Source organism: Rhagoletis pomonella, unplaced genomic scaffold (genome assembly GCF_013731165.1).
Source record: "Rhagoletis pomonella isolate Grant_MI unplaced genomic scaffold, Rhpom_1.0 Rhpom_scaffold_00008, whole genome shotgun sequence".
Taxonomy (NCBI): Eukaryota; Metazoa; Arthropoda; class Insecta; order Diptera; family Tephritidae; genus Rhagoletis; species Rhagoletis pomonella.
In genome coordinates this window covers 21,803,238-21,816,446 of record NW_023458562.1, presented here as the reverse complement: position 1 = coordinate 21,816,446, position 13,209 = coordinate 21,803,238, and the positions used below count along the sequence as shown (strand labels likewise).

Sequence of the window (13,209 nt, the reverse complement as noted above, 5' to 3'; positions counted from 1 at the left end):
TCAAGTCTTAAACTAGTATAAATTATAGCGTGGTTCTCTCCACAACACCCACAGAAGCGATGAATGTGCTGCTAAACTTATTTCCCATATTATTTGCATTAAGCAGAGCAAAATTAAACTGGTGCTGCTATAAGACCACGCAAATTATCCAGCTGGAGAGTGCATTACTGTGGTCACACTTCGGAGCAAAAAAAGATCAAAATAATGAAACTTTTAGTGTAATCTCCGGTATTTTATATATTTTTTATGAGATATGTATTAAATAACTCCGCCATTTCCATTTCTGAGGCATCATGGTGAAGATTTAACTATACATACCTTTAAAAAATTAGCTCACGACATTTTGGTGACAAGATAAGTATGTATAAAATTTTTAGGGTATGAATGAGTTAAACTTTTAAAAATTGATACCAAGAAATAGAAATTTGCCTAAGAAATAGCTCATTATTCAGATTTTCAAAAGACACTCAATTCAAAATTAAATCCCATTATGTAATATGTTTACTTAAAAAATTTAATTGTTTGAAAATTGTTTGCAGAATTTTAAAAGAATGCATGCAAACTTCTTTATTTGACATATTTAATGTAATCAAATTATATTCTTGTTAAAAAAAGCTATTTAGGAGGCGGTCTAGCTTACGAATGACGTTGAATTAGCTCAAAATATTTTTGTGAAAGGCGTAAACTGAACCAAATTTTGCTCACAAGATGCAAGCTCGGCAAAAACTATTTTTGTATAAGTACATATGAAAGAAACAAAGTTTGGTGTGTGTCAGTTTTATCTAACCACTTATGTCGAGACGAAATTTTTTGGTGTTAAAGGTGAAGCTCTCCTACCATATAATAAATAATAAGTAAATGGGTTTGGAACGTACTTTTTTATTTAAAGTGAAAATTATTTCAAAACGACAGACAGTAGTTAAATTTATATGCATTTAATAATATTTTAGTGTGTACATATCTGATAAAGTAATTTAAAGTATGTCGAAAAAAGCTCGATGCAAAAAAAAATAAGTTAAAAACTTTATTTTCTGGTTGAAAGAAGTTCATAATTCGAGTAGCAGAAATAAAAGAAGCCTCTTAATTCGACCAGTTTTGTCTATATTCCTTTTGTTTATCCAAAATTTATATTTTTTATAAAAGTCTCTTCATATTACACATAATTAACCGCATATGTATAAATGGGCATTTCTCTAACGTCATGATTTTTTTTAAAAAGACTTTATCGAGCCCTAACCGCCAAATAACGTAAGCGACATTTTTTTCAAAATTTTCTTTTTGATGCAGAAATGCATCTAAATGGTCTAGGAATATTTCTGCATCGAAAAGAAAATTAAAAAAAAATGTCGCTTACGTTAGTTTGGCGGTTAGGGCTCGATATGGTTAATTCCAAAATTTATTTAAAAAAAAATCAGTGCAATGTAAAACAAAAGTATGGGTACCAAATGAAATAATTTTTTTGGGTTCACAAGGACGAATAGGAATTGAAAATGCCCCTTTAATCTATTTTATTTTTTAAGCTAATAAAGTTAGTCCTTAACATATAATTTTTTCAAAAATAAGAATTGAAAAATTTCAAGGATATTCAAGGATGAAATTATAAAAGAGTATTTTCAATACTTACCCGTCCATTACGGACCAAAAAATGTCTACAGAATCTTCTATTTCATTTGATACCCATACTGGTTTCTTAAGTATATTGCACTGAAATTTTTAAATCATTTTTTTTTAATTACTCATATCTTTCAAATTTCAAAGTTCTTTTTAAAAATCCTGACGTCATAGAGAAAAATTAAGAACGCAATTTTACTATATTTGGCCCTTGGTTTGGCGAATATATTGATTATTCTGCAGCAGTGTCTCATTTGGCACATTTCTAATAGAATATTAAGGCTTGCCTCTAATACAGAACAGCTCATTCATAGCATTGTATTCTCGCAGAAAGCAGAATACATGAATGCAATTAAGGCAATTATAATTTTTTAGCACAAAGTCACCAAATTTATTTCTAGATCAATCATTTTCATTATAACAACCATAAAATAGCGGCAATCGAACTTCAACCAACACATTGAACTTCATGATGTGGAAATCTTTTGGCTTACTCGTAAACGGCACTTCACACTGTTGCAATTACTGAATGCCACCAGAGTACAATACCCGTTTAAACCACTTTGTGGTGGACATACAAACATATGTATGTACATACACACGTACAAACAAATAAAAGTACTCGAGCGACTCGACACGACTTGACTTGATTTGCTTGCTTGAATTGCGCTGCATTGCCACACCCACCGCGCCACACAGCAGTGGCAAAGGCAACGGCAACGGCAACAGCAAGAGCAGCAACAACAACAGTCTGCAGTCAACAGTCAACAGTCAAGATTGAGTACAACAAACGAAAAAGACAACAACAACAAAAGTAGTAGCAACATACCTTTTATTAAGCCAACCACAGTTGGATGCTTCTCCATACGCACTTCTTGTCCATTGACCTAAAAAAGCGAAATAACAACAGAGAAAACGGTGAATGGCACAGTTGGCAAAAAAACAACAAACAACAAAAAAATACATATAAATAAAATTCAAAAGCGAAAAATAAAAGTAACAAATAATAAATAAAAGCATATAAACAACAATAAAACCGCGATCTATGTGTGTATGTGTGTGTGTATAGAAACGCTTTGCGCATTATTATTAACCATCAAGTATGACTTGACAGAAAAGGCAAGAACAGCAACAACGCCAAAAACAACGCAAACAATAACAACAAGAGCAAAAGAAACACCATTATCAGTTCAACATGAAAAGGCAAAGAACTCGGACAGGGTGGGGCGGAAAATAATTTTTTTTTTTTGATTTTTGCAAAATTCTTCGTTGCACGCCGGAAAACAATAAAAAAAACAAGAACAATAACAACACAATATGCAACAATTATAATAATAATCTTCGCGGCGGCCTGTCTTTTCTTTGCTTTTGCATTGTTGTCTACAAAAATAATAACAACCACATATACAATTATAACAACAACAACGAAAATTCGCAACTAACAAACATACCTTTAAGATCATATCGCCGGCAACTAAGCCAGCAATTTGTGCCGCTCCACCTGGTTTAACGCTTTCAACAAAAACTGGATTGTCGCCAGAGACCTGCAAAGACACAGAGGGAGACAAAGTGTAAGAAAATAATAAATGACTATAAAATTTAAAAGTAAAATTAGCGAAAAACAACTAACCTAAATTTAAAAAAAAAACTATTACAGGCAAAGTGAAGAAACCTTTGCCGAAATATATTGAAATAATTATGTTGCTATACATTACCTACATACATACATACAGTCATGTGAAAAATAATAGGTACACGTCATTTTGACAGTTTTGACTATTTTTCGTTTCTTTGTTAATTGTTTACTATTCTTTTTTTATAAAAGTATAGCTCATTATCCAACAAAAACCATATAAGTCCAAATTTCAAAAATTCAAAACAATTTTTTATTAAGAATATTTAGAAAAATTCTGAGTATACACTTCTATATATTCAATTCTAGCTCAATAAAGTGCAAGTTTCAAGTGGCTAAGAATTTGCGTTGTATTTTTATGGCTGAAATGAGCACTTTCTGTTGCCAAGAATCAACCAGGCGCTTAACATATTGTACAAATGCTTCAGAGAATCTTAAAAGACGTTGATTTGAAAATCAGCGAAATCGGCCCATAACCACATCCACGCCCATATACCGGGTGTCTCAGACCACCCGTCCACTCCTTCTAAAATGGAGGAACATGTTTTTATTGGAAAACGGAAAAACCACAACTATTAAGTCGTGGATGCTCTACACTCTAAAAAAAATTGTGTAAATTTCCAAGCAAAAAGGTAGGTTACAGATTTACTACCTTATTATTCGCGAAATTACATACTCGATTATTCAACGAATAGTTTTTTTAAAATTCAGACTTTTTAGAGTGTAATATCGCCGCTATGGTGTGCGAAATTTACTACGAAAGTGTGTAGAAGCTACAGAATACACATCTGCCGTTTCACCCGTAGAATTGTGTAAAGCCGCTAACAAAAAAGATTTTTACACACGAAAATGTGTAAACGAGAAAAATACATATTCATCGTGTAAATTTACAAAAAAAAAAATTTTAAACAAACAAAAATATACTCGATTTATGTTCGAATTTTTAAACATTTTTTTTAGAGTGTATCCTTTGTCGTATTACCGTCTCCCGGTTTCGACCAGAAGTGGATTAAACAGACCGGAAGGACATTGTTTTAGCCAGAAGTCCATTCGAGAGAAACGTTTCTGACAAAAGTTATATATTTTTGTGCGCAGAATCCGAATCCACGCGTTGAATATTTATTCAGTTTTGACTTTGATGACGTCTAAAAATAGTAATTTTATCAAGCAGCAGCCAGTAAATAGGAGCAAATGAAATAACCCCTTTCATCAGATATGTATATATATATATATCATGTCCGACAAAATCGGACAGAAAAAGTCACACTCCACGAATCAAGCACAATATGTTTAAACTTGTATAAAACCGAATTTTTTCAAAAACACAAATGTTATTTAAAACCGCAATTGTTACAGTCAATAGTACATACCATTATTAATAATTCCCATTGCTAAAATAAATACACTTCAAACTTTTTATAGTCATAGGCACGTAAAATACATCCACGTTGCACTGCTGTTCAGTATAATAAAATTCTAGCCCAAAGTAAAAAAACACACAATATTTAGGTTAACAGATAGGGGACCAGGTTTATCTTACGGTCGTAAATTTATAATTAATTCATTAATTTAATTAATTGATCACAACGGGGTTTACCCTCCATTACCACCCAACGGACACGAGGGGCGCAGTCCGCATGACTTACAGTAACCTTTTTGTTTTTTTTTTTGTTTTTTGGTGCCAAGTCGTGGAAACAGGAGTTTGTTAAGTGTCGAGATCTAAAACTATTCAGCTACCGAATCAAATTCATCAGCTGATTGGATATGCTAAAGATAGTATCTCAATTATTGAGAGTGGAAATGAAAGTTCTATTTATAGCAAAAATCGAGTCCCATATGTCAAACGTGCTGGAATGAGAGTTAAAGTCTTGACCGCGGAATGATTCGTTAAGTTCAAAATTAGTTTTGCATGGCTTCAAAAATAGTGGTCGAAAGTGTCATGACATGTGCATGTGCAAAAAATGCTCGGCCTAGTCTGATGCATCCTCCGGACACTGCTTCCGGAGCATTTTGCGGACTCTGCATGGCTTACAACCGTGCAGAGGTGGTAAACGAACTTTACCATTGGCCACAGTGCCTACCCACCATTTTTGAACCAATACATATTTTCTTTTTATAAATACATACATGCACACATACTGGTCTCCCCTCTCACTCAGTTATTCAATGAGCTTTAGACGACTACTGTAAGGGGGGAGATTGTAGTCTGAATACCAGTTAAAATCACGCAATGCAAAAAGCAAGAATTGTTTTTGAATTGATTCAATCCTATCTGAAAGAACTTGGTAGCGGGGATTCCAAACAATAATTAGAGTATCTAGAATAAAGTTCGCCTGTTAAATATTTTGAAAGAAAAATTGAAAATTGGACTTTTAGTCACAGAAAGTGCTTATTTCAGCCATAGTGCAATGTAGAAATACATACACGCCGCAACAAAGTATTGGCACAGCAAATTTTTCACAATATATGCCACAATTTTCATTCTAATATTTTTCCGCCAATTTCGTATAAAAATATGGTTCATCCTACAACAAAAAAATTAAAATATCGAGCCCTAACCGCCAAAATAACGTAAGCGACATTTTTTTCAAAATTTTCTTTTTGATGCAGAAATGCATCTGATGCTCTAGGAATATTTCTGCATCAAAAATAAAATTTTGAAAAAAATGTCGCTTACGTTATTTTGGCGGTTAGGGCTCGATATAATTCCTAAACTTTGTGCAAAACTCACGAAAATTCTAAAAATTTTCATGATAATTTTCAACTTTATAATCAGATTTTTTTGAATTTTTTTGAGTATGCAGATTTGTAGCCCAAGTGCAAGTTTTAAGTAGCTAGGAATTACCATTGATTTTTTGGCAATTTTTTTTTACGCAGTCTTTTCCATAAAATTTCTTTTTTTTTGAAAATACTTTATATTGGAAAAATGCAAAACACCTTCAACAAAAAAAAAATCTCAAAAATCAACGCGATTTTCGGCTAAATCCGAACTTGGATTTTTTTACTAGAATTTAATGGGCTGCAAAACTGCATACTCAAAAAAATTCTAAAAAATCTGAAGTCATGCAGAGGCCATCAACGACTAAATTACCATTTGTATGAAGGTGTCATGAACGACTTCCATATAAACGGAGCCCAAAGTCATTGAAGACTTAACATGGCTGAACAAGACACTTAAGTGAATAATGCATGGCATTCGATACGGGGATCGTTAATTAATATTTATAATGTACAGAGCTCATTCTACTACAAAAACCATAGGGGTATTTTCGAAAACTTGCTAAGCCCTTGCACAGTTCAAGGGGTTGCAAGGTTTGCAAAGCTTCCCATAGGAAAATAAGGTTTTACCGTGCAATCCGTGCGCCGTACAAGAGCTTTATATTTAAATTTACGAACAAGTTTATAATGTAAAATATATCGAATATTGTGAAAAAAAAAACATAAATAAAGAATACTGATACTGATGTGAGTAAAAAAGTAAAGCCGGAATTCTTACCGAAAAAAATACACCCTTGTTTTTTTATTTTGAAATCAAAAAAAAATTATAGGTCGCTCAAAGCGCTAAAATTTTTCCATGTATTTTATATGGGAAAAGCCCTTTTTTCTTAGAAATGGTATAGAATTCTTCAAAATCAATATAAAATACATAAAAATCTTTTAACGCTTGAAGGGCGTCTAAATATTTTTTGATTTCGAAATAAAAAAACAGGGGTATATTTTTCCGTTATAGAACAATCCCTCGAAACTCGGACTTTACTGATTCTACGTGCATTTTTCAACCGCCCTTATGTACGTAAATCCGCAAACAGCAAACGGCACAATACCGAAAAACTTAATTTGTACAAAATGCATTATTTTTACAAAAAGAATTTTTTTTAAGGAGAAATTACCTGCGTTTACGGATGTTATAGGCACTATTTATATATCACATATAACACATGACCTCAAAACTTCAAAGCCCGTAAAAAATAACTCGTCCTGACCCAGGAAAAATGAAGACATTCTCGTAATTGATTTCATTTTCAGGAAGACGTGGCGCGCATCTGATATAGTTCCTAATCGAGTAACTGTTCTGGATTCAAACGAAAAACGCTTTGATATGTATAAAATAAATTAATTGCTAGACAAGGGAGAAAAAGGATTAAATGGTAGTCGTGTCTATAGTATTGGGAAATTAAAATATCGTTATATACAAATAAAAAAATTAATTCGTTATATAAAATTGACCGTAAGTCCGCTTTAAAAATATGCAGTTGGCTTTGAAAATCGTGAACTGAATAATGAAAGCTACTACGGTACTTTTGGTCGTGGTAAATGCTATAACAAAGGCAGAAGCAAAACAACTTATTGCTACTATACAGATTTTCTTCTAGTGTCAGAGCATATTTTTTCAGTGTAGTACTGAATGATCAAAAGTGTTTTCCTTTAACCAGCACTGACATTTGTATATTACCCGGGCACCCGAGTGCGCACAACGCCAAGCGCGATTAGGCAGATTTATATTCTTCATCATCACCACCAACGTCATTATTAACCGCACAGTATAAACTACATTAAATGTTTTAAGCTAAATTTGGCTAAATTTTTCAACTATGACTAATGCAAAAATAAAGTAAGAAGATTAAAAAAAAAATTTGTTTGTTTACATATAAATTTGTATGCGGCTTATTACCGTCAAGCAACCAACAACTCACACACATTTGTACGAAATTACGCCAAAGTCTGGACAAATGCCAACATTTATGAGTGCAAAATAAAGCCAAAGGAAAGTACGTATTGCGAAGTATGTAATGGGTGTCTGTTTAGAATTGTAGTTTTTTTTTGTTGCAAATTTTTGGCATTTAATTTTTGGGCTGTCTTATCAAAATTGAAACGATTTTTTTCTCTTCTTAATTTATATTTAATTTTGGTGTTTTCATCACATCGGGGAAGGAGCTTAAAAAGTAAGTAAGAATATTAGAAAAGAATACAAGATTCGTTAACTCGAGAAAGGGGCCCCGGCCAAGTAGTTTAGGTGGTTGGTTCTAACCATTTACGATATTGATTGTAACCATTGCTGTAGCATCATTATAAATACTATTCTGATGCTGTGGAAGTTCCGATTGCGTATACCCCACTGTCGTGACAATTGGTAAGATATCTTTGGTGTTTCTAAATTCCATTTAAAACTGAGTTTCCTATTGTAAGGTTAGTCCGTCCATTGCAAGTATTTTCTAGTCGGTTCTATTTTAAGTTTGGCAATAGGAATTTAGTCGGGTTTGGGTCTGCTAGTCAGACGATGCGTACATATTTCAGTTTTGGTAGATAAAAATACAATTTTTCATTTCAAATGCATGACTTCCTTGACCTAGCGTATTTAAAACCGCCCGCAGGCAGTCAAAATTTGTACCCTACTCTCTTACCAGCATTGAGCGTTGACTTGACCATTACAAAATGTAGATCCTGCTCTAGGGGCACCAATGGCTTCTTCAAAAGAGGCACAACTCAAAAAAAAAAAATCGGTCCATTTTTTTCATAAACAAACTCGTAGGATTTATCCCAAATTAATGAAAATATTTTTTCTTCATGACTATATTTTCTAACTAGAGAACTACTGTTATACCTGTTTTATCAAATTGCGGTTCTTCTGTACGTTCCACAAGCAGTTAAATTTCCGAATCTGATTTTTGACTTGTGTCTCTTCTGAAGAAGGTGTGCGATAAGTAATGCCTTTTGGGTATAGGTAAGGCATGTCACAATAAAACAGTTTCCTAATTTGGCAAATTTTGCACAATTCATATGATTTGAAAAAATTTCTAGTGCTTGACTGAGATCCTTTCGAAAACTTCATGCACCTAAAACATACCCTTTAGTTATATATGTATGTATATACTTAATTTCGTCAAGTATGTGGGATGAAATATCGTACAACAATTGTTCTAATATGTATAGAGAGTTTAGCGAATTTGTTTTATGAAGAAACTAAATTAGGCTGTCAGGAAAAACTTTTTGATTACTCACAAATAAATATGTAAAACATAAATACGTGTTATGCACTCACAAGTTCTTGCTTAGACTTGTATCGCCCTACTGCGTATGCAAAGCCAATCAAAAAGTTTAAATTCCACTGAACTCGATAAAGAAGTCTGATGAGGAGAAGTGGTGATCTCCGAAATAGTAGCTATAACTTCTACCATTAGAAACGGCCTCAAGCTCAACGAAATTTTTGAATATATGTAATTGTTATAAGGGCATAAATAAAATAAAAAAACTTAAATTTTTTAAATGAAATTTTTTAATATTTTTTTTTAATGTAATATTCTTTTAATTTTTAGACTTTACTCTTATAAAAAAAAAAGTTTTTTTAATTACATTTAATGTTTAAGAAAAGTGTTTTATGTATTAATTTCCTTTTTTTAATTAATGGTTTTAAAAGGAAAAACATAAATTTGTTTAATTTCATTTAATTTTTATAAGCCTATCTTATGTATTTTTTCCTTTTACAGTTTAAATTTTGAGTTTTTTATTTAATTTTGTTTAATTGTTACATTTTATTGTTAAGTATTTTATTCATTTCATGATACCACAACTTTATTATGACCGCGTGTGAGTAGGAAAAAGAAAATGAACAGACTGAAAACCAATTGACTTCAGTAAAAGTCCTTAGCGGCGTCATAACAGTACACTGTGCTATAGCACTAATGCTCCAACGGTGGCGAATACCAACGAGTACTTTCTGCAGAGGCTGGCATGATGAGGATGAGGAAGAATCAATTGTCCATTATCTGTGTCGATGTCCAGATCCAGAGCGGCTCAAGCACTTGGGTACAAGCTTCTTCAACTGTTCTTCAACGGCTTAATCAGGGATGGTAATTGGTTCAGTAAAATAATGACTTAAAGCCACTCCTTCGATTTAGGTACGTGTCTCCTCCTGACGCTCTCTAAAAAGGTCACTCACAATGGACAATTCTGTCTCCGAGTGAAAGTACACACGCCCTCCTAACCTAACCCAACTTAGTTAAAAAAAGAAAAAGTTTTTTAACTTCATATAATTTTTAGAAACTTATTTTATTTCTTTTTTCTCTTTTATTTCATTTTTTTTTTAATTAACTTTTTTTTAAATTTTTAGTTTCTATTTTTTATATAGAAAAATATATTTTTTTTATTGTGTATATCGAAATATATATTTTTTAGTTAATTTAATTTTTATAGAACTTGTTGCTTAAAGACAAACGGGTTAGAGGCCCCCTCTTAAAAGATCCTTCATTTAGTCTTTCAGCCTTTCGAAAGACAGAAAATGGGCTTCAAGATATTTTCCAGAATTGATTGGGATTCAGACCTTTATCGCACAACCACCGAACCCGACCTTGCACGAAGAAGCTTCAGCTGGGTCGGGGGATCCACTTGACTCTGGTATGGATGCTGTAGAGGGTTTAATTCCTACTTATGTCGCTTTGAGCACCAAGTTTTCTGGGCCTGTCATTAGTTGAACTCGACGATGACGATTTGTGGATGGGCTAGTCGATTTAAGTAGGCCTTAGCAATGGCTCTCTGTTATTCGCCAAACGCAGCCTATTGGGACCAATCGGCGCTTCTACCAACCAAGCAGATCCTAACCTAACAACTGACAAACATTTACCGCAAATTTGAGTCAAATTGTTATTTTATTTTGTGCAAATGTAATATAAGTATGTATACACATAAAACAAGTTAACTTCGGCACTAGAAGAAATATTTAAAAATAAATAAAAGCTCTTGAATAAATTTCTTTAGATAAAGACTTATCACACTTAATTTAATTTTTCTTCTCGCAAATGAGTGATATTAAGCTAGCAGTACGTGTACGAGTTTCAGTGAAACTTACTGTATACATGCATACATATATACATATGTATACACGTTCATATGATGTATTTACTTGCGCTAAAATATATTTGAGGCAAAAATTGCGTAAAAATTTTGTATTTGTTTAATCGTATGCACAAAATTTTCTCTGCGACGACAGCTAATGTGTAGATATTATTTTTAACTAAGCAATGACAGGCTGTCATCTAGTAGCATGTGAGATCATAAAAAGAATCTCGACAGCAAAATCTGAAACTATGACAAAAGCGGTAGGTGGAGGCAGAGGAGGAATGGGGCGGGTACCGCTGATGTGCGCTATGAGATTTATGTAGATGCCATCAAAGATAGTTTTGCCAGCGAATTAGGCGCGCGGCTGTAGCTGCTGGAACGGTAGTATGGATTAGGGATGTTGCGAATGTGGAATTTTAGACAAATTCGGATGCGGATGTTTAAAAGCTAACATCCGCGGATGCTGATGCGAATGGGGATGTTAAGTACTTTTAAGAAATAATTTGGGTATGTAAATTAGGTTATTTAGGTAAATAAAAAATGGAAGAGTTAGTAATTTTTAATAAAGTTGTTTTTCATTTGCAACTTGAATTTAAAAATTGGAACATTGTATTTAATAAAGAGTAATGTTGCTACCTTTTCGGGTTACAGCCTATTTTATAATAATTTGAATTATTGGAATCACAGACGATGAAGATCGCAGATCTGCTTAGTTCCTGGGTGATTTCTTGAAAAGATCTACCTGTAATTTGTTTTTTTTTACTAGCTGAGCTCGACTTTTCCTAGTTGCAGGCAGTCACAATGAATTACTCACCGCTAGCGATGCATCCAGTTTTTTCAACAGACCTTTGGCAAATAATATTCGATAGTTACATAACTCTTATCGAATTCAGGTTTGGGCACGCCGCACTAAATTTTTAATGAACTGAGCATTTCATTACCACTATTGGTGTAGTGGTAGTGAAATTCGAAATGCATTAGTACTAAGTGAATAGTGGCAGTGGAATATTGGTTTCGCTGCCACTATGCACTTAGTGGAAATGCATTTCGCCACCACTATATGGATAGTGGCTAAAAATTTTTGTACAAACCTGTTGTAAGGAAATGGGTATTAAAATCAAATATTGCCAAATATTTCTAAATTTGTAAATCAGTATAATAAGTCAGTGATAGTGAAATTTTCCTTCCCTTAACACACAAAAACAATGTAGTGCTAGTGAAATTTGAAATGCACTATCACTAACCATATGGTGGTAGTGAAATTGAAATGCACTACCACTAACCATATAGTGCTAGTGAAATTTGAAATGCACTACCACTAACCATAAAGTGGTAGTGAAATTTGAAATGCACTACCCAAACCATATAGTGACAGTGACATTTTAAATGTACTCAAAAAAAACTTCTCTTAATTGAAGAAAAACAGCAATCAAAATGAAGAAAAATGGGAACAAGCAGTAAAGAAGTTTTATCCCTTTTCATGCCCAACATTTCTTCAAAATGATAGATTAAATCCACGGTTCCATATTTTCGTGTACGTTTTTACACATGCGAATGTGAATGCGAATATTCGCAACAACCCTGGTATGGATGGTGGATGGGCGGCTTGTTAGTGGATGTTTCGTTTTAGGCTTAACACACAAGCACGCGTATTCCACTCCAATTCGGACAAAATTTGACTTTTGCGTCTTCCATTTTTTCATACATTTTTGAAAGCCTTCTCTGATTTCTTTTGAAATTTGTTATTTTTTCCGGCCGTTTTCGATAACGATATCGATTTTTAAAAAATAAAAAAAAAAACAAAAATGGACCGATTGGGACATTTTTTTTTTTAATTTTTCTTTTAGAAAATACTTTTGGAACGAAAAATCGTGCAAATTTCTATAAAATATCTTTGAAATTTTTAGCAAAAAATGTTCATTTCCAAAAAACACGTTCTCTTCGATTTTCCTGAATTTTTTTAATTGTCAATCAATACGCCACTTTTAAGCCAAGTTCGATAATAAAACAACCAATGAGCACTATTTTTTTCAAATTTTTAAATTAATGAAAAACTAACAAATGTTATCCAATTTAACGCCAAGAACTCTGACTACGACAAAGATAACAAGTAATTTTTAGCAAAAAAAAAA

The 13,209-nt window shown here is 32.9% G+C and overlaps 1 protein-coding gene across 10 annotated transcripts in view; it reads right to left on the bottom strand.

Moving 5' to 3' along the window:
• LOC118744410 overlaps window positions 1–13,209 on the bottom strand; it is a 397,231-nt gene that overhangs the window by 300,275 nt on the left and 83,747 nt on the right. For all 10 annotated transcript variants that reach the window (XM_036477417.1, XM_036477408.1, XM_036477411.1 and 7 more), the window contains 2 exons: window positions 3,063–3,155; window positions 2,441–2,498 (listed from right to left, as the gene is read on the bottom strand). In XM_036477417.1, the coding sequence (XP_036333310.1) occupies window positions 2,441–2,498; window positions 3,063–3,155 (151 nt within the window). The remainder of the gene's footprint in view (window positions 1–2,440; window positions 2,499–3,062; window positions 3,156–13,209) is intronic.